The 22747-nt window shown below is 44.3% G+C and overlaps 1 protein-coding gene across 27 annotated transcripts in view; it reads left to right on the top strand.

Moving 5' to 3' along the window:
* Window positions 1–22747, top strand: part of DLG2 (discs large MAGUK scaffold protein 2) — an 891570-nt gene that overhangs the window by 685656 nt on the left and 183167 nt on the right. For all 27 annotated transcript variants that reach the window (XM_053385482.1, XM_053385478.1, XM_053385484.1 and 24 more), the window contains 3 exons: window positions 2074–2210; window positions 5353–5497; window positions 6851–6992. In XM_053385482.1, coding sequence (XP_053241457.1) covers window positions 2074–2210; window positions 5353–5497; window positions 6851–6992 — 424 coding nt within the window. The remainder of the gene's footprint in view (window positions 1–2073; window positions 2211–5352; window positions 5498–6850; window positions 6993–22747) is intronic.

Raw genomic sequence — 22747 nt, 5'->3', positions numbered from 1 at the left:
ATTGGCCCTGCTTAATTTCAGATGGGTAGCTCCAGGATTTTCTGTTTTCCAAGAAATATATATATAATATGATAGCAATTGCTTGGTCATGCCCATTTTTATGCTGCCTTGTTTCTTCCATCAAGATTTTGAAAACATTTTTTTCTCTTTTTTTAAAAAAGGCGTGGTATGCTAGGCACAGGCAGAATTAAATTTTTTATTTCATATTAATAATATTATCTGTGGTTACTCTTATTGTTATTATTTAATGTTTGGAGCCGCGTCGTGCAAGGCCTTCAACCCTCATGCATGCAGACATTGTGTTGGCCCAAAGAATATAGCAATATATAGTTGCACAAGTCCAGGGGGTTCAAAACACCTAGATTCTCTCTTACTTTTGCATATGCAGTGTAGACAAGGGGCTGCTCCCTCCCTACAATCAATTACCATATTTTTTTTCGTGTATAAGACTATTTGGTGGGGACTCAAAATTCAGAAAATGGGGGGAAATTGCCCAGAGTTGTTGAGCTTTTTTGTGCCTGCTCGCTGACAAGAGCCACCAATCAACCGCCCATTTGCTGCAGGAACAGCAATTTGACCTTGTCACAGACACCAATAATCAGCGCTGTCGCTGCTGATAATCTGCTGCTTGCGACAGGAACCAATCCCCCATCCCCACTCTGCACTATCCATGTATAAGACGAGCCCCAATTTTTGAGTTGATTTTATGTAGAAAAAACCTCGTCTTATACATGGAAAGGGGACGCGGGTGGCGCTGTGGGTTAAACCATAGAGCCTAGGGCTTGCCAATCAGAAGGTTGGCAGTTCGAATCCCCGTGACGGGGTGAGCTCCCATTGCTCGGTCCCTGTTCCTGCCAACCTAGCAGTTTGAAAGCACATCAAAGTGCATGTAGATAAATAGGTACCGCTCCGATGGGAAGGTAAACAGTGTTTCCATGTGCTGCTCTGGTTCGCCAGAAGTGGCTTAGCTATGCTGGCCAAATGACCCAGAAGCTGTACACCAGCTCCCTCGGCCAATAAAGCGAGATGTGTGCCGCAACCCCAGAGTCGGCCATGACTGGACCTAATGGTCAGGGGTCCCTTTACTTTTATACACGGAAAAGTACAGTGAGCGGGAAGGAGTTGTGTCCTTGGCTTTGCCCACAGGGTTGTTCTATATCAGGCATAGGCAAACTCCACCCTCCAGATGTTTTGGGACTACAACTCCCATGATCCCTAGCTAACAGGACCAGTGGTCAGGGATAATGGGAATTGTAGTCCCAAAACATCTGGAGGGCCAAGTTTGCCTATCCCTGTTCTATATGCAAGTGTGTTAGAAGAAGACCAAGGAAGGGCTGGGACCATGGCAGAAAGCTCTCTGGATGTGCCAAGAGATCCCACAACTGCTCCAACCCTTTGAAAATAGAAATGGGGAAACTATGTGCGCTTTTATTTTTGAGAAATCTCTCCGTGATTATGAAAATAATTCCGTTTCTTCCCTAGGGAATGAGATGGTGCTTTATTTTAACCACCCTGCTAACTGGAGCTCATTTCACTCCCCCCCCCTTACAGAAAGCCATAATTTACAGAATGTTCACAGAGCTCCAGAAATAGTTCAGGGGTTTTTTTCCTGTTAAAATATATTTCCAATTGCAGCCATCTCTAATCATGCCAGTGTGTTATGACATCCCTTCTTTCCAAAGAGAATAGCCATGAAATAAAAATTACGGGCCCAAAATCTGCTATTACGTCTCCTCTCCCCTTGTCACTGGAATCGCTTTTCAGAAAATGAAAATGTTCACGCAGGTGCCAAGTAAGAAACCTGGCTGCTTGTGAATGAAGCGGGAGCTTATTGAGCCTGGTGTGATTGCTTGTGGGGAATAGGACATTTCTTTAAAAAAACAAGACTAGAGGAGCTTGCAGAACCTGCTTCTACTGCATTCTACTCCATGTGGAGCTAACTCAAGACGAGGCAGCCCTGAATGTTCATGTTTACCTTTCGTTCAACGACCGCATGCCCAGATCTCCCTGTACATTAGCTCAGCAAATGTTCTTTGCCCGCTTTGAAGAAAGCTTTTCCATTTTCTTCCCTAGGTCTGGGTTTCAGCATCGCCGGAGGTGTGGGGAATCAGCACATTCCTGGAGACAACAGTATTTATGTTACTAAAATTATTGATGGAGGCGCAGCGCAGAAGGACGGGAGGTTGCAAGTTGGAGACAGGCTTCTTATGGTGAGAAGCTGATGCCAAAGCTTTTATGTGCAGTTGGATGGTGCAATATAATACATATTCAGATTGAGTTGGACAGATTTCGCTGGTTCAGACCAATTAAATCCGCCTTCCTCCTTTTCCCTCTTCCATATAATTTTGCTCCCTCCTTCTTAGAGATGGGGAATAGATTTGATTCCATTTGCCTTTTAATGAAAAAACCACCTAATTCACACTTCTCAGGCCAGTATGTGAACTGAACCTCCACAACTCCGAAATGCACTTTTCAAAAATGCACTTTCTCAGGGAAAAGTGTCCGTAAAAGCACATATATTAGTGAAAATGATGTTTTCTATTAAGGAAAGTTGCTTGCAGAAATGTGTACATTGATCGAAACTGCTTGCAACAGTGCACACAGAAATTTGCACTAAAATGCTGACAAATTTTCACGAGGGTTTTTTTTTTTAATCACAAATTTCTGAACAAATGTTTAGAGCTGAATTTACAACTGAACTATTAGAAATGATGAGAAACTGAAATTGACTGATTTGTCCATTGCTAGACTGTGTGTATGTTTGCATTTTGGTTCCTGATTTGAAGGAAACTCACTGACCTGTTGAACCCGATACTCCCAGGCCTGATAGCATCTTAGCTTCCTATAAAAGATAAATAAATATAATTGACTCTTTTTTGTGTGTGTTTCTCTCCCTTGCTGAACCTAGACAGCAGCTGTAGCCCATTCAGTTCTGTCCTTTGGGGGACAATGCATTGACAATTAAGTGGAACAATAGACTCACTATCTTAAAGCAATTTTTAGGCCTTCAGAAAAAAACAACAAGGAGGGGGGAGAGAACTGCTTCAGTTTTAGAGCTCTCCAAATCACGGAGCTTCAAAAGAGCCATTTGAATAAGCACCAATAGGCCAATTAGAGCTCCCCGGTTCACAGGTGTTCACTGCAGAACACTCACTACAGTTGTACTTGAACAGGCATGTGAAGAAACAGAAATGATTTTCAAGAGTGTTGTGTGTTTTTTTCAAAAGGGCAAAACTTTGCCACAGCACAAAACCGGCACTCAGCTCCCTCTCAGTTACAATCCAATCAAATCCCAAGAGGCAGATGTAAAGGGGGCAATTTTCCACTTGAGCCAGAAATCTAAATAAAATTTGTACGTTTCCCCGGAACTCTTTGCTTGCTCTTCCGCTGTTTCCTTCCTCCCAACATTCGGGCGGCTTGATTTTATTGAATTCGGGCAAAATTTGCTTGGAGGGGCTCTTGAGAGGAAGACTGAAGATCTTCTAGATTAGATTAAAATGGCCAGCATCTAACACACACACACACCACACACAAAAATACCCAGTGAAGAATTAATGTGGGGGATGATTTACCGGTATATATACCTCATCTCCCTAGAGCAGCTGAGACCAGCCAAGTTGGGGGGATCCCTTGCAGGCTCTCATCCAGAAACTTTGTCCAAATGTGCTTAGTCTCACCCAGAGTTAAACCATTCTCTAGGCCAGGAGTAGCCAATGAGTTGCCCTACAGATGTTGGAAACTACAACTTCCACCAGCCCCAGCCAGCATGGCCTATGATCAGGGATGGGTCCCAAATAGCTGAAGGCACCTCGCTGGCTCCATAGGACCTTCTACCAAGTTACAATCCCTTGGCCTAACTCAGTTCACGGGGCTGTTGTTAATATAAAAGAGGGAAGCGAGGGAGTACCATGTATGTTGACTTTTTCTCCTTGGAGGAAAGTGCAATGAACTAATGAAAAGGAATATTGTAAGCTGCTGTTGTATATTTTTGAGGGGGCACCCCTAAACCCATAGAAATGGTAGGATTTTGATTATTTGGGGTGTGAAGGGAGAGATACAAGGTGCAGAGGAATTCCTAGGCTAGCCTAGGCAAAAGGACTTGGCCAAGCTAGGGCCGTTAAGAAACAATACAGGGCCACCGAGGGCCATTGGCAATACGTGAGAACTGTCCTTCCCCCTTGCCCTGAGGTGTGAAGGTTGGAAGGTAACTGGGTGTGAGGTAACAGGAAAAGGGAGTCTTGAGCAGGGGTGCCAATTTGAATGAAATATTGTGGGGGCCCAGGTAAGCCCCGCCCTGCATAATTGATCACATGATGCTCTGCACACACATACTTTGAATGGGAATGCCCATCAGATATTTTAATATGGGGGCAGAAGCCTCCACAGCCCCTAGGAGTTGGCTCCTGTGGTCTGAAGCAAGGGCTGCTGGAAAGAGAGAGAGAGAGACTGGGATCCATCTTGGGCAGGCTGGCTGCAATGCTGTGGGGGACAACCCCCTCTTGAAAGCACCATGCTGTAAGTTCTGGGCTCCTTCCATGCAGACCAAGGGTGTAAATACGTGAATAAACCATATTTCTTAAAACTACAACAGGCTCTGCAGTGTCTCAATACAGTGGTACCTCGGGTTAAGTACTTAATTCGTTTAGGAGGTCTGTTCTTAACCTGAAACTGTTCTTAACCTGAAGCACCACTTTAGCTAATAGGACCTCCTGCTGCTGCCACACCGCCAGAGCACAATTTCTGTACTCATCTTGAAGCAAAGTTCTTAACCTGAGGTACTATTTCTGGGTTAGCAGAGTCTGTAACCTGAAGCATATGTAACCTGAAGCGTATGTAACCTGAGGTACCACTGTACCAGGAATACCTCGACACCCAGAGAGTGGGAGCGGCACACAACTTTTGTAACACTGCACTGTGTGTGCATCCATTTGGTGTATAAAGAGCAGAATCTATTTATAATATGAGTGCTAGAACAATTTGCCCGTGCATGCTGCAAAGCTTTACCATCTTGCAGTGAAATAGTTCGAGATCCCATCAGTGTTCTCTCGTTCAAATTGCCGTCCTGGTCTCATTCAATAAACCAAGCTGTCCTGTGATTAGCAAAGGACGTTAGGGAACCATATTCGTTTTGAAACTTGTACACAAGCCATTGAAATTAGAATCCAAGCAGTCAAGCATCATTCTTTATCCAGGGGCTTCTGAGTTTTAAATGGGAATTCCTCTAAAGCTGTAAACCTTCTCACCTGTAATAATCTAATTGGCACCGTATATTGAATTCCTTGATTAGCATGTGAACGGGTAGCATTTTAGTTTGTGACCAGCCTAATGCATCCATCTCTTTACTCCCATTAGGTAAATAATTACTGTTTAGAAGAAGTAACACATGAAGAAGCAGTAGCAATATTGAAGAATACATCCGACGTAGTTTATTTAAAAGTTGGGAAGCCCACCACCATTTACATGACTGATCCCTATGGCCCACCAGACATTACCCATCGTAAGTAATTGCCTGTCTCGCATTCTTAATGGCATAGAACCATGGAATTGTAGAGTTGGGAGGGATCTCGAGAGTCATCTAGTCCAACCCCCTGCAATGAAGGAATCTCAGCTAAAGCATCCATGACAGATGACCATCCAACCTCTGCTTAAAAAGCTCCAAGGAAGGAGAGTCCACCACCTCCAGATGGAGTCAATTCCACTGCTGTACAGCTCTTACTGTCGGGAAAGTTCTTCCTGATGTTGAGTCAGAATCTCCTTTCTTGTAATTGGAATCCATTGGTTCGGGTCCTACCCTGTTTTTGACTTCAAACGCCCATTATCCCTAGCTAACAAGACCAGTGGTCAGGGATGATGGGAACTGTAGTCCAAAAACAGCTGGAGACCCAAGTTTGGGAAGCACTGCTGTTGACACTGCTGTACTCTTCAGGTGCTGTGTTTTTAAAGTGACTACTGCATTTGAAAAACTAAAAATTCAATCCCAGGTGAATGGGGAAACACCCTGAGCTCAGGATGCGAAGATGTGGGAGGACCATTCATCTTGATGGACAAAAACAATTTGAAAGCACTGGATTTGAACTCTCACGTGTAGCTCAAACCTGGTTAGCATTTGGTTTCAACACTCGCAGAAGTGTGACCTCTTTTGCGGTAACAAGCAATGGGTTGCTCTTGCCTCCCTGTTCCCAACCCTTGGTCGCAATAGTTTTGTCTAATTTGAACCTGTCTGCTTTTTGAGGTCACCTACTGAGACTGGCTCCAGATGCCCCTATCTCAGGGTGCTAGAGGGGTAGAAGGAAGCAGGAAAACCTTCAGGGGGTCATTTTGTGTGGACAAAGGATTGTCCAAAATGGTAGCCAACTGTTGAATTGTTTTAATATTTGTCAATTTCTCCGAAGGGTTGGCTGCCTGTTTAACAAAAGGTCGGAACAGAAATGTTGAGCTGCATCCCGGGAAAGTCAGGTGCACTTAGCTCCCCCTGAAATCAGTTGGGCTTGAGTTAAGTCATGGCGAACATGCCCCGTTGATTCCAAAGTGACTTAAATGGGAACCATCCCCATTTAAATAAAATGAGTTCTGCCGCAACGAGCTGTGCGGTGTTCAAATCCCACTACAGTGGTACCTCGGGTTAAGAACTTAATCTGTTCTGGAGGTCTGTTCTTAACCTGAAACTGTTCTTAACCTGAAGCACCACTTTAGCTAATGCACCGCCGCTGCATGATTTCTGTGCTCATCCTGAGGTGCTCATCCTTAACCTGAGGTAATATTTCTGGGTTAGCGGAGTCTGTAACCTGAAGAGTATGTAACCCGAGGTACCACTGTAATCACAACTCATTTGTTTGTTTTTAACCTGCAGCTTATTCCCCGCCAATGGAAAACCATATACTGTCTTCAGGCAACAACGGCACTTTAGAATACAAGGCATCTTTGGCTCCCATCTCACCGGGAAGATATTCGCCTATCCCAAAGCACATGCTTGTCGAGGATGACTATACCAGGTCAGATATCTGCCTTTACTGAGTGCCTCTGATTGATTACTTGGTTCAGGAAGCACAATTTTAATGCCATTATTATAATGTTGGCAGTGCATGAACAGTGGAGCAGTCTCATTACATAGGGACTCTCAAAATCATCAGGAAGCAGGAGATGCATCACCTTCTCTTGCACGTAATTAATGGTTAGCCTAATGGGCCACACTGTGTATTATGACAGGGGTAGACAACAGGTGCAACCTCAGTGGCTTGTAATAACCCTGACCCACCACTGCTTCCCACTGGCTACCAAAGCCTCAATATTTTCCTGCCCTGTGTTCTGCCTCAAAGGCCAGCCGCACTTTCTCTTCCCCTTCCTCCTTCTCCCAGTCCAGCTCCTTGCAGAATATCATGGATTTTCCTGCTATTCTGCTGGGCACTGCATTCTGCACGACACTTTCTCATTTATTTGGATGCTTTTATATGCCTTCTTTTGCATATAAAACGGCAACTTGACAGCACAGCCGAATAAGACTAAAAGAATGCTTCAGCTATCTAATATAACACAGCCCTTAGAAAGCATAACACAATGACTCTTAATTGGCTAAAGAAGCAATTTACTAGCAGCAGAAGCAGCAGCTAATCCATTTATCTAATCGGGTTCCTCCTCCTTCAAATGCCCTCTGAAAAAAGGTACATTTTAACCAGCCAACTAAAATGATACAGGAAAGATAGTAGAGAGGGACATCATATAAGGAGTGATGACTGGAAAGGCCATTTCCCAGAGCTCCACACTGCGTGCTTCATCCTGCGTAGGGTCTCACCTGCTGATCTTAAAACATGGGCAGGTTGTTGTGGAAGAAGTTGTCCTTGCAAATATGTAGCTTGAAGACAACATGGCAGCTACTGTTCCCAAATTTGCCCCCTGCCACTCCTGATATGCCTCTGAGTTAGCGCCACATCCTTGGGACGTCTGCTCACCCCACTTCCATATTGGTCCCTCAACCCGAGGCTCACATGTTGGGCAACACTCACCTCCAAGTTGCTTCTTCTGTGGGATCTCTTGCCCATTGCAATCTTTCGTCTTGCATATCTGAAATACGCACACCTAGTCTGGGGCAGAATGGAGGGGGCTTTTCCTCCCCTTTGCCTCTGTATTGACAGCAAAAGTGCTTCCCTCTTCAGACTGCTGTCTCAGTTTTTATAACCCGCTGCGAGAGCAACTGCACAGAGATCTATTATGCAGAGATAATGCAGATTTGATTCTGCATCTGTCTCTAGTGATCTGCTCAGTCAGCTCACTCAGGCCCAGCTTCAAAGTACAAGCAATCTCAATCAACTATGAGTTTCTTCTGCCATTCATATGCATGTGGTCACCCTGATTGTTTGGACCGCTGAAGAGCAATAGTCTATAAACCACCCAAAAAATGCACATCTCCTACATAAGCACATGACACATATACCCTTCCCCTCTGCACTAGTTTTCAGCATTTAAGAATGACAGGAACATGACATGGATACATTATGACAAACCCCACAAGAATATATGCCTCTGGCAGCTCTCTGCTGAGTGCATGGGAACTTGACACCCTACCTTCTCCCCAAGAACCTTGAGAAAGGTTTTGTTCAGTTGCTATGAATTTGTTTAGAGAGCCCAAGCCATTTTTTATTTTTAAAAAATTAACCTCCCCCCCATGAATACACATCTGGGCGCTCTCTTGTTATTAGCTTCAAAGTGCAGCCATTCCCTCAAACGAAAGCCTTCGGTTTTGCATGCTAATATTGAACCCACATTGGAAAGGCTTGTGGGAAAGTTAAAAAAACAATGATAATTTCATATCATTATTCTCTGATGCGAAAGCAAAGGAGCCATTTAATCACCCTGAGTGTAGAGTCAGCAGGGAGCTGCACCCCATCATGGCTCTTTGATGACTCTGCCCATGTGGTTTAGGGGTCTGGAAGCAGGCGCTTCACATTCTGGATGGAGCGAGGTGTTTGGCTGCAAATGCAGGTCTGGGATTGGCTTCTGACATTGCCAGAGAATTTGAGCGAGGAGGAAATGGCTGCCACCAGTAGTGACCTGTGGGATGCCATGAAGTCATGGAGCTATCTTCCCAACACCAACCTCATTGCAATTTACCTGGGTGGTGCGCTGAGGTCAGGACTGCCCACACCCCACTGTGAAATTAATCTGGCCAGCGCTGGGTACCATAAGGTTACCAGACGTCCCTGTTTCCCGGGGACAGCCCCCGGATTTACAAATCAGTCCCCTGACAAAATCCATCTATTTAGTAGGAAGTTGAAAAGTGTCCCTGGATTCATTGAAAAAAAATCTGGTAACCTTAGGGTACCATACCCTATAACAGCCAATACAATCCATTCCCCTCTTGAACAAGTAAACTTCCGGGGTATTGTCAGAATACAAAGCTGGCGGACCTAAGCTTTCCCAGAAAGAGCATTTTTGTTTTGCATCAGGAGAGAGCCCAGCCAGAGCGCTGCAGTCCTGTTAGTTGCCTAGGAACATTGCCACTGCTACCAGACCTATGCTGCAGCCCAGGAATCCTACACCTGTTCTGCGTTTTAAAAGTGCCATGAGTGAAGCGACATCGATTGGAGAGCATTGCACGAGACAAAGCTCCATCTTCTAGCTCCCTTTACGATATCGGCCCTAGTGACTTCTCTCTCTTTTTGCAGATATGACTTCCCTTGGTAGGTGTTTCCCACTGGAACAGGGACCACTGCCAGCCAGTAGGGGGATTCTCATGAGTGCAAGAGATACGATCAATCCCTGAGACAGACAGACAAACAAACAAAATCCTTTTATTCATTTTTGTTCACTTCTGCCTGCTGGAAAGGGAGAAGATCTTATGCCTTCTTTTAGAGTAACTTTCAGTGCTCTAAACACAAGATTTGCGGGCACCGGCTTGTGAACCTGCTTAAATGTAGTGCTACTTATTTTGGTGTGAATATTTTCATGTTGCTCAGTTTGCGCAATAAGAAACAAAAGGCAGCGTGTGCCAGTGGTTGGATTGGGAGCTAGAAAGTCAGCCTTCAGCTCCCTTCTCTCCTACTGACTTTGTGTATGTGTGTGCGTGCGTGTGTGCGTGCGTGTACATCATCTTTGCTTTTTTGCAGCTTTCTTGATGCTATACGAAATCACTACTGAAAGTTTGCCTGCTTGTGTAATGAATTTTTGCAACCTGTAGATGAGAAATACTAAATAATGTGAAGCTTTGGCAATATATTGTCATGTGTTTGGAAAGGAGCAGAATGTTTTTCTGAATGCATTTGGGGGAAATGCTATTGTTGGATCCGGACAGGAAGTTAGATGGACTTAAGGCCCATTCAAAGCAATGAGAAAAAAGACAGTCATGACTCAGTTTACACCCCGTTGATTTTAATGAGATGCAAGTGCAACTAACCTAACCTGGACCCAACCCCTTTTTTAAAAGCAGAAACAAAAAGCAACAGCCCTAAATTAGATTAAATTTCAATGAAGCTCGAGTGGACCGTCCACAAATTATGTAACAAAGTTTACCCACCAATGCCTGCTATGTTATTATGCGGTTATATTTCATAATAATGCTTTTAATGCGCTTCAGGGGAAGAAAGCACCTATGTTCTTGCCATGGGATCCAATGTAAATATTCAGCAATTAAACTTACTCAATCAGTTCAAAGATCCATCTAGCCCAGCATTTTTTGCATCCAGTAGAGGCCAGCCCGAAGGTACATGTTTCTGCTTTCTGTCCTCAGTTTAGGGACCGGGTAGAATTCAATTCAGTTTGCATTTATGTGCTTTCCAAAATGACACATGAACCAAGGCAAAGCCATCTTTCAAAGTTTGCACCTCTCTGAACGTTGCAGCGCAAATTCTCCAGACGAGTAATGCATATATTCGGACAAACTGTTCCTTAAAATGCATGTGTTAGTGAAAATAACACACAAAACTGACGTGCATAGGAGAGAGAAATCACACTTAATTCCTAACGAATTTTCATATGAGCCGACTGAAATGTGGTGAATTTGGAAAAAAAGAATGTGTCACAAATTAATGCAGAAATGGAATGGCATTCAAGTTGTGAGTGAACACATGAGCAATTAACAAGATAGGCAGCTCCATCCATTCCTCCCTCTGATTACAAGATAAGGAGAGCACAAGATGCAAAAGATCCCTGGTTCTGTCCCTGGCATCCTCACCTGGTAGCAGGTGACAAGGAAAAGCCTGATACCCTGGACAGCCTTTGTCATCTGAACAACCTGTAGCAATGCAGCTTCCTATTGGCATTATGCTCTGTATAACCACCTAGTATGCTATGACGACTGAAGTCTGAAAGCAGAAATACATATCTGTATCTCGTTCCCCTGCCCAGTTTCTCAATGAGGTTGTTGAGTCTGAGAGGCAGTGCCCTGGTTTGATCTCTGTGAATTCCATGGGAGCATAGGAGCCAACACTTAGGGAGTGAGGTTCCTTTGCCACACCCCAAGAAAATACTTGAGGGGCTCACCCCTAAGTTGACAGACATTGCCACTCGCTTTTGCCTCTGGCCACACCAGCCACTGGAAGTTTCCCTAGAGGGGAAGATGGTCCTCAGGTGGGAAAAGGTTTCTACTCTAGACTATACAATACTGAGCTGGATGGATTCATTGTCTGATTTCAAACCAGGCATGTTTCTATGATCTACCCTCTGCATCTTGCCACTCTCACAGTGTCTATATATTGTGGGATACATAATCTTTGGACAGCCCATGGCTTAGCCGATGCCAAATCATCTCCACCATCGGTTTCAACCTCCCCCGTCCCCACCCCAGCCACATTCGCTGCAGTTATTCTCTCGTGTAGCCCTGTGTATTTTTAAGCAAACAAACATGATCATTACTGCAAGTCCTCAATGCCGCTTCTCATGGTAACCATGACAACCTTGAGGTATGGAATGTGCGTTCCATGAGCTGTCCAAGCATGGAGGTGCTGCTGGCTAATTTCTGCTTTGCTTGTTTCGATAATGAAACTAGAGAGAGAGAGAGAGAACGATATTCTGTAGTTTGATAGAGCTAAGTGCATGTTGGCAGTTTAGCCTAACGCATAGCTCACAAGAGAGAGAAATGACCAAGGTTGTATCCCCCCCCCCTTCTTCTTCTTATCACTAATTCACTGCTACAGTATTTTTTACTATGCTTCCTGAATGGTTCGAAAGTTAACCAGAAACCTCTGTTCTTTTGCTTCTCCAGGCAATTCCATTGTTATTAATATTTACAGTTCACTGCTGAGCGGTTTTTGCTTGCATGTTGTAATGTGTTGTTTAAGTAGCAACTGATGCTGAGTTTTGCTGTGAACTCTCTTAAAAAATAATTGCTTTTCTTTTCTTTTCCTGTAAATACAAGTGAAATGTTTATCCAGGCTAATGAGTACATGAGGGATCCAGAAATAAAAGTCAGCTAGAGCTATATGTTAAAAGAAATATAAGGAAGGATATTTAGAGGGTTAGTGGTTGGTAAAAATCCCAGGGCTTTTTTAAAAAAAATCAGATATACCTAGCAGTGACATACTTGCCCTTCTTTAGTGTCTACTAATCATTTCCAACCCCCAAAAGCCATTATTTAAGGAGTATGCAGCTTTTGATCTCTCTGTCAGATACAGTGGTACCTCAGGTCAAGAACATAATTCATTCTGGAGGTCCATTCTTAACCTGAAACTGTTCTTAACTAGAGGTGTACTTTCACTAATGGGGCCTCCTGCTGCCGCCGCACGATTTCTGTTCTCATCCTGAAGCAAAGTTCTTAACCAGGGTACTATTTCTGGGTTAGCGGAGTCTGTAACCTGAAGTGTCTGTATCCTGAAGTGTCTGTAACCCGAGGTACCACTGTATACACAGCTGTTGAAATCTTTCTTTCCCATCCAAACCAAACCCCTAGGCCGATATTGCCCTGCTAGTATTATGTGAAAACAATGAGCATGGGCTTTGATCACTGGCCTACGCTTCCATAGATGCAGAATCCCACCCAGATTGCACAGCTAGCTCCTCTCACACAGCACAACAACCTTGTTCTGTAGAGAGGGCGCAGCTCTGGGGACAAATTGACTACAGCCAATTTGAGCCACCATGTCACGAGCCTCAGGGGCTGATGGGAGTTGTAGTCCAGCAGCATCTGCAGGGCACCAGGCTGGCCTAGACCACCAGATTTCTGCAAGGATGTTGTCGTTGTTTTCAGTCCCAGAAAGAAATTAGTACTCAAGCCCTGGGCTGGTACACATTGGAAGATGCTTTAGTTGAGAGAGCCTGTTGATGAGACCTTTTTTTCTCTTTAGTAATCAAGCTCAGGGTGGCATAGTTTGTTCTCTCCCCCATCATCCCAATTTTATTTTCACAATAACCCTTTGAGTAAGGTTAGCTGGGGGGGGGGGAGTGTGTGGTATGGGATAGCTTTATGCTGGAGACAGATCCTCAACCTGGATCTGCAATTGCCTCTTCATGATCAACTCTCGTCTTGAAGCAACAGCAGTTGGGGTTCCAGAGATAAGTTCCTGACCATTAAGATCTTAATTTTAATAACTCAGTATATTTTTTTGCTGCATATGACCCTGCTTTCTACAGTGTAAACCTGTGGCTGCTGCTTATTCTGCAACTGTCAGGTGTTTGGTGTTTGAATAATGCTTTTCAGTCGAAGTTGCACTGTTATGACAGCATGGTTTGGTGTTGGAAAATATCGTGTGATCCCGTGCAATGCACATGTCCTCTTGGAACTGTTTCCCTGCCCCATACTGTGATTATATTATTGCCATAGTGTGCTTTTTTTCTTAAAAAATAATAATAATTCCAAACTTGAAGATGCGTGAATATAAGCCAGAAAATACACATTTACCTGCTATCCAATTCACCAGCCATCAATATATCCCTAATTTTTTCCGTCATGGAAACCAAAGTAGTCTAAATGTGGTTTCCAAGCAGTTACACCTCCAGGCACTATCAAGACCCAACCCTGCTCAGCTTCAGCAAAGCAGTGGATTCATGTGCCTTCAACTTCCCCCAGCACCTGTATGAGAATCAGACCTGTGTCCTTGGCCTTATTAGCACGACATACTAATCAGGTGCTCATTAACATGGAAGGAAGGATGCAATCTGGCCCTAATTCGGCAGAGGGGAGGAGAACAATTATTTCCACTGAGGAAACAGGAAGCGACCGTTTATTCTATATTTATACTATAAAAGACATTTCGGCATTTCTGCTTAGGAAAGAAAAGGCTTCTAGCAAATATTGCAGAATTCAGAGGTCTGCCCTTCTTTGAGATTGAAAGAAAGGGAGACCCTGTCCCCCAGGGGAGATGAGGAATCTGGGTGATGCATTTTAACGCCACCTGATCAGTCCCCCCCCCCAACTATCATGTTGGCTGGTTTCCAATGCTTCTTGTCCAACAAGCTGTGGTTTGTCAGAGAAAGAACAAGCTATCCCTCCTCCCCTTCTTCCTTCATGTACCTGGGTGTCACCACTCCCTCCACTTGTGCTCTCTCAAGATCTGCATGTTCAAATTGCATCAGAAGGGGCTTCTGCTCAGATACCAATGTAGGCACATAGGCCCCTGCCTCATTCCATGTGATCCTACATAAATATTCAACAATTAAACTTACTTGATCAGATCAAATATCCATCTAGCCCAGCATTGTTTTGTGTCCAGTAGAGGCCAGCCTGAAGGTACATCTTCCTGCTTTCTGTCCTCAGTTTAGGGACAGGGGAGAATTCGTTTCAGTTTGCATTTATGTACATTCCAAAATGTCGCATGATCCGAGGCAAAACGTTTGCGCCTCTCTGAACATTGCAATGCAAATTCTCCAGACATCCAGACAAGTACAGTCATACCTCGGGTTACAGCCGCTTCAGGTTGCGTTTTTTCAGGTTGCGGATTGCCGAAACCTGGAAGTGCCAGAACAGATTACTTCAGGGTTTTGGTGGTCACACATGTGCAGAAGCACTAAATCGCACATTGTGCATGTGCAGAAGCGCCAAATCGCAACCCGCGCGTGTGCAGATGCGGGTTGCGAACGCTGCGGGTTGTGAACGTGCATCCTGCACGGATCACGTTCGCAACCCGAGCGTCCACTGTAATGTGTAACAAAATGCATATATTGGGACAAACTGTTCCTAAAAATGCATGTGTTGTTTAAAATAACACACACAAACTGACGTGCATAAGAGGGGGAAATCACACTAAATTCCTAACGATTTTTCATAAGAGCCGACTGAAATGTGGAGAATGGGGGTGGGGGAGAGAAAGAATATGTCACAAATTAATGCAGGAATGGAATGCCTCATGAAGAGAGCCTCTGGCCCAGTCAGCATCCCTCGTGATGTAGAGGAACTCTACACAGGTAAATCAGCAGGTGGCTAAAGCTCCTCCTGATGTAGCCTGGACAGCCAGAATGGCAGTGGCAGTGGTACTGGGCAAGACCAGGATCCCCTCCATGCTTTTGGTCAATGTGCAGAAAGGGCCAGTGAACCCTGCTGGGGTCTCATCCATACCATACAATTAAAGCATGTGGCTTCCTTCTGAAGAAACCTGGGAACTGTAGTTTGTTTAGCGCACTGGGAATCGTAGCCCTGACTGGGGCCCAGTACCGTTTCCAGGATTCTTGAGGGGGAACACCTGTGCTTTAAATGTGGATGTGGTTGTAGTTTTCATGGGCGTTCCAGAATGGACTGCCAGGCTCATGGAGCTACAAGTGGACACAGAACTTTTAATACTTTAAACAGCCAGAGAATAACCTCCAGGTCACTTCCTAACATTAAGGTAAACTTCAAGTGGGGGAGAGAATTGTTGTGCTCAGATCCTGCTTTCACCTGGTTGGCCTTTGTGAGGACAGGATGCTGGGCTACATGGGCCATTGGCCTGATCCTGCCTTTCTTACGTTCTTAAGCAGTAGCTGCCACTGAACCTTCTGAAACTTTCTGTGGCAGCCCTCCCACCCACTTTGGTTCACATGCACACTCCCCAATGGCTGAAAAAGCTCAGCCCAAAATGTTTGGCCTAGCTCTAACTGAAACCACAAGCTGGATGTCATGGGGGAACTGTGGTTCAGCAGAAATGGGAGACTGAACTGCAATTAGACACGCTGTGCAGGGGAAGGCGTGCTTTCAAACTTGCAGCTTATTCCGCTCCAATAAACCATAGTTTCTTGCACTTGGCATGTTGCCTAGCTGAACCTGGTCTATATAACGTTGCTGTCACACCATTGCACCAGTCTTCAAGCTGTGCTTTCAGGGTTCAGGCCTGGGGTCCCTTGGAATTGCAGAAGGGGAGCATGTCCCGAAACACATTGTGCTTGCCACTGATGACCTTTCTATGCAAAACTGCAGGGAAGTGTTGTATATGTACTGGGGACCCCATTCAATTAAAAGTGGCCTCGCCAACGTCCTGCATGAACCAAGTGTGCACCCTTAAATATGTCCTCAGAATCCTCTGCAATGAACATAGGATCCTTGGTGGATGTGCACAAGTTTCTCAGCAGCCGTGGAACACTATAGAGTATGAAAGCCTGATTTGGCAAATGAAAAACTCACTATTTAGTGCAGGCATAGGCAAACTCAGCCCTCCTGATGTTTTGGGACTACAACTCCCATCATCCCTAGCTAACAGGACTAGTGGTCAGGGATGATGGGAACTGTAGTCTCAAAACATTGGGAGGGCCAAGTTTGCCTATACCTGATTTAGAGGCTTAGCTCTAGCTAGACATTGAATTCTAAAAAACAAACCCCAGAGCAGTAGATTTCACCATGCAATGCGTGCTTGATTACTTGATTATGCAATGGTGTGTGCGTGTGTGTGTGTGTGTGTGTGTGCGTGCGTGCGTGCGTGTGTAGCAATGTTATGGCAACATAAAGAAAATGGGCTGATAAAGAGAAACTCCCCACAGTTTTCTACTTATCGATAGCAGCCAATTTCTTATTCGCTTGCGTAAGTTGCATGAGCTGATGGAGCACTGCGTCTCACAGAAAATAACCCTCTTGCTTGCCGCAAACATTGGGATCCTTCATCATGTAAATTCATTTGGAGTGTTTGCTGATTATCTGAAACTAATCAAGCAGCAGTGTTCTGGCAACACTGGAGGGGTTTTGATTCGGTGGGGGGAATAAAAGGGGGGATGGAGAGTCGAAAGACAAATGTAGATTTTAGCCATGAAGAATGAGAATGTCAATGCTCACACAGGGATCTTTAATGAGCAGGGGCTTCCTCATTCAGTTTCTCTGTGGTGAAGCCACAAGGAGGTGGCTTTTACTTACTGCGTTCACAAGGAAGCTCGTTTTTCTCCCCTTTAATGTTTCCTCTATTTTCTTTGCTTGGTGATATCTGAGAATAAGCGTATCCTGCAGTATTTTGTTCCACTCTTCCACCACAAGGGCCTTCAAGGGATCTTATGGCAACAATTGGCCTGAGTCCCAGTGACAACTTCACCAGGCACAATGGAGAATGTGCAGATAATCCATCCATGAAGAGGGAATTCTGCCCATTCCCCGGACAATATACAGAGTCTTCAACAGGCCTCGGGAAATGTGAATCCTAGAATTGCAAAGGTTGGAAGGGACCCCAAAGCTCATCTAGTTCAGTGCAGAAATCCTGAAGTCAATCGAAAAATCACTCTTTTTTTGGTGTTTTTGTAAAAAAAGAAAGAAGAAAAAGCTCAGGTGCTTTCCTAAAAAAGCTCAACTTTTTGAGATATAGCAACCCTGTCTTAGAGAATATGTGCATTTTGATTGGGTTTTGTGCATCCTCTGGCCATTATGCATAATCCCCAAATTCTTTGGGGAATGTGCATATCTTCTCTGTGAGAAGATGGCTGTCCAGTATGTGGAACACCCTCCACAGACATGTTTTCCTAACACATTGGCTGCTATTTTAAGAGCAGAAAAAGAGGTTGTGCCAAAGGCCCTTCTGGTTCAACACTCAGCTCAGCAGCCAGCCAGATGACTCCGGGAAGCCCACCTCCTTTACAGAACATAGGGACAATCACACTGTCCTGCAACTTGCATTCAGAGGCTTAGTGCCATCAGTCCTTGAGGTTGAACCACTATGGCATCCAGTGGTGGAGGAACAGCTGCCTTGTTCTCTTGAGCTTTTGGTTGCATTTGATTGCATTTGAGCTCCTTCCATTTCCCCAGTTGTTTAAATTGGAACCTGTAGTGTGACTTCCTTGGTCTGATTTCTGCCATGACATGGGATATAGAAACATAGGGATCTGCTTTATAACAGAGCCTGGACCATTAGTCCCTCTAGTGTAGCAAACGTAGGACAGCAGCTCTAGTCCTACATTTCTAGTCCTTCCTGGGATTGAACCTGGAACTTTCAGCATGCAAAAATGTTCTACCGTTAAGTTATGACCATTCCTCAGATAGTAAATGAATGAATGGCTATCAGCCATGGTGGCAATGTTCTCCATCCATTATTGCAGGCAGCAAAGTCCAAAATTCTCCAGGGTGCTATTTTTCTCAGATCTCACCATGGGAAATTCTCTTTCCAAAATCTAAAATAAAATAACCTCTTTAAAATTCCTAAGCAAAAAAATGATTAAAAGTCGCTTCACGTCCTTGAAAGAGAAGAGGGCTTCACAGTCCAAAGTGAGAAAAAGATGGAGGGAGTGAAGAAAAACTGAATGAAATACAATGGAGGAATTTCAGTGAGGCAAGACAGAAAGAGAGGAAATCAAAGAGATCCATTTAAAGGAAGCTTTGTGATAGAATAATAGAATTGGAGAGTTGTAAGGAATCCCAAGGATAATCTAGTAGTCCAACCCCCGCAGTGCAGGAATTGCAGCTAAAGAATCCTTAACAGATTGTTATAGAAGGGAGGCACAAGGAATGCATGCAGCTGCTTTGAACCTGAAATTCTGAGTCGCACAGTTGTGTCAAGAGAGCTTCATGCTATGTTGCGATGGGTCAATATTTCTCAAACAGTGGTCCATGGACTACCAGTGGCTCGAAAGCTTCATTTGGGTGGACCATGGCCTATCTATAGATTTGTAGTTGAAGACAGGAGATGGCGCATCCATCATATTAAACACCCCCGTTCGTTTTCATTGTATTTTCATTGCTTGGTTGTATTGCAATTCAAGTTGGAGTATTAAAAAATGAATGAAGCAATGCAGATGCAATTAAAAAGAATGATACAGCACCTAGCACAGTGTGTTACATTTGCTGCAACAGGCAGAGCAGGTTACAGTGGCACTCCACATTAGAGACTTGTATAATGATAAGTGGGTTTTTTCAACCAGAATGTATGTAAAACTGTTAAGAAGAGCAAAATTACCTTCTGTGCAAATGATGAAAAAGACAGTAATCTGAAAGGGTGGTACACATATTGTGATAAGTGTGTAGTCCTTTAAAAACAGGGCAGGGCAACCTGTGGCACTTTCGATGTTGTTGGACTCCAACTCCCATGAGCCCTAGCGAGAGCATGACCAGGGCTGAGAGGTGATGGGAATTGTAGTCTGGAAGTATCTGGAAGGTCAGAGGTTCTCCAGCCCTGTTTCAAAGGGGACGGGGGATAGAAATCTACTTATATAGGTTCCCATTCCATACCTTGACTGTTTCCCCCCCCCCCCATTTCTTTTCTTATTCTTCTGCTTGTACTGTTTCGCTTTTCCTATGTAAGGATAAAAGCTCTCCAACATTTGGGTGTGTTGATGTCAGACTCCATCATGGTTGTTGTTGAACTCACTGAAATAAATCGAATCCTCATGTATGCTTTACAGTTTGGAGCTGTGGCTGGTAGAATCATAATTAACCAAAGCATTTTAACCAGGGTTATCAAATATCTGTAAAACGTGTGGCATACACACCCAGCAACCCGACGTTAATTTGCTATTTGTATTGAAGGATTGCCCAGAAACCTGGCTTTTCCCCCCCATGATGTATAAAATGATGTGAATCTTTTGTCCCAAGGTGTGTTTGAGAATGTAAAATTAAATGTTAGCAATTAAAAAGTCAACTGTGTAGAAGCTGAAAAACAAATGACGTCCCCAGATGCTTGAAGGCGCCGTGAAAAGGGGGAGGTTGTTACCCATTTGTTATGTAATCTATTTCGATTCACAGAGTGTAACAAATGCTTTGTATTTGCTTTAATCACAATAAAAGACATAAACTGAGCAGCTGTTCGGTCTTTGAAAGTGCTTTGGTTGTGGATAAAGTAACGTGGATCAATCTTGAAAAGAGTGCTTATCCATTTTCTTTTATTTTAACATTTCCCCAAATGCTTTTTGATTTGGTTCCCTGCACATGTTTAAATTCATTTCCAAGAATTAGTTCTTCTTCCCAGTGTAAGACTTCATTGCTCATTTCCAAGCTGCCACTTTTGTTTCCTTTATATAATCTACATCCGTAGATTTAATCGCATGGCATTCTTCCTTCCAAAATACTGAAGCTGTCCTTTACCATTCTAACCCCCCACACGGTTGGAAGTGCAGGAGGGAAAGTTGGGGGTGGGCGTGCTAGCTCACTTCCCTCTCACCCCATTGCCATCTCCATGGAGCGGGGAGCCTTCTCTACATATTGGGGTCACCAATGAAGGTCCATGGGGACAAGCAACAGGGAGTCGACCTCTCATGACCAATGGAAGCTGATCAGTTAGGGCCAATGGGGCACTGCGCCACCAGCCTGGCATGGTCTGCCTTCCTCTGCCTCCTCACTTACAGCCAGTCTGGGTTGTCGCTGGTTCTGGCTCCACCAACTGTTGGCAACCCCACCTTCTGCCCTCTCGGTTCTAGGTGGCACCAGCCACCACTGACCATGACGTTGGGGATTAGAAGGGAGGACTGATATTTCTGGTGCCACCAGAGGGTGAGAGAACTGGAGCCAAGGCATAGGATTCCTGAAGCTGTTTCTTGTTATCCTTTGAGGGTTGGATGAAACATAGCACAATGGGACTCTTCCCGTTCCCACCTTTCCCCATTCATGTCCTGCGGCCTTCCCCAAATCTGCTCCAGGAGGTTGAGTTGGGGACCCAGAACCCAGAACTGCTGGAGGCTGTCTTGCTAAAGAAAGAAAAAGGAAACCTATGGTGATTCCTGTTTGCTGGATCACAGTTCTCTAGGTGTTGGTTGGGATCTCAGGGATTCGCCATCCTTCTCATGGCTGATAACATTTCGAAACGGTTTTGAGGTTCAAGCTTCCATGAAACCACACCACCCAAACAGACAGTCCTCCCTAAGATGTGTGAGGGGGACTGCAGCTTGTGATGAAGGAGGGGTACACATGCTTTGAGTATGACTTCAGATGTTCCAGAGTGGAGCCCTGAACATGAAAATGGGTTTCGGGGTCTCAAATATGGGTTTTGGGGTCTCTTTCCCCCTTGCAGACCTCAAAGCTGTGGGGAGAGAGCAATAGTGTTACAAGAGAATATGTATCTCATCTTCTCACTGTTTGGCTGAGGACTCTTACATTTCCCGGGCTATCCTTGGCTTCGATGGTAGATTATCAGTCTCCTGGTGCATTGGAAACTATCCCATATCCCAGTCTTTCCTCATCTTCACCTGACATACTCCTGTCTTTATTTCCTTTACCTAGGCCTACAACCTAACACCTTTATCTTTCCCTTGCATAACCACATCTGAAATATTTCCTTCCCTCAGTTGTAACATTCAGGACTCTAATCCGTCATGGGCACTGACCATGGGCTGCAGTCAGCTAAGTCCTGCTCAGAGCAGACCCATTGAAATTAATGAACCTAACTCATGCCGATTAACTTCAGTGGGTCTACTTTGAGTAGGACCAGCATTGAATGCCACCCTATGATCTCTGTCTTTCCCATTGCCTCTGGTTTCCTTCCCTCTGATGAAATACTTTGTCCAGTGATTTGAATATGTGAGCCTCACATACGCTGGCTCACCTCTTAATCTAAAAACTGTCTTTTTATTTTATTTACACATTGATAATCCATGTAATAAATATATATACATAGGCAGAATACAATGTATGAGAATAGAAACAGCAAAACTATGCATAAAAGCATTGATAAATATGGATTGTTTTAAAAGGAAAATTTGTATTACAAGGGTCTGCCAAAAGACATCAGAAAGGAGAGAGGGATGGTTCCTGCCAAACCTCTACTGGCAAGGAGTTCCACAGAGCACACAGAAGACTGGGTCCCCTAGTGACGGCCAACCAAACCTCAGGGGCTTGGGGAACCATCAGAAGTTCCCCATCAGAAGTGTGAGCTTAATGATATCCAAGAACCACACACACCAACACTAGGGATGATGGATAAATTCATTTGCTTCATATATTAATGTGGACCTACCTAGTATGCACATCTGGAACTAATATGCCAACATAACTGCCCTTCAAAAGTCACACTTCCCTGAAGTCAGAGGAAAGTTCACAGAGACAAATGCATGTGAGTGAAAACAATGTAGAAAAATCCATTATGCTGGGGAAACAGCTTGCAAAAAAAAAAGTTTATATTAGGCAAGATTGTGCAAAAAAAAGGGAAAATCCACTTTTTTAAAAGTGTGCATTTTTGTGCAGATTTTTGTTTTTGTTTTAGGAATGAAAACTGATGCAGGAAAACTGCATTTAAGATTGGAACAACGGGAAACTGAAATTGACAAGATTTGTACATTCCCTGACTCATACGCAGACAGATATGCCTACGGCTACCGTAACTAGAATCTGCCCCAGTACTGAGAATGTGATATTTCTGCTTCACGTGCTGTCAATAGCCCTTTGTAGTCCTATCAAGAATGAAGCCGTAATTGGAAACTAGGGAGTATCCAGTGGAACTTTTAAACGGGCTCTTTATAA

Source organism: Podarcis raffonei, chromosome 4 (assembly GCF_027172205.1).
Source record: "Podarcis raffonei isolate rPodRaf1 chromosome 4, rPodRaf1.pri, whole genome shotgun sequence".
Lineage (NCBI taxonomy): Eukaryota > Metazoa > Chordata > Lepidosauria > Squamata > Lacertidae > Podarcis > Podarcis raffonei.
The sequence above is the reverse complement of the archived record's forward strand: the minus strand, read 5'-3'. Positions and strand labels throughout refer to the sequence as shown.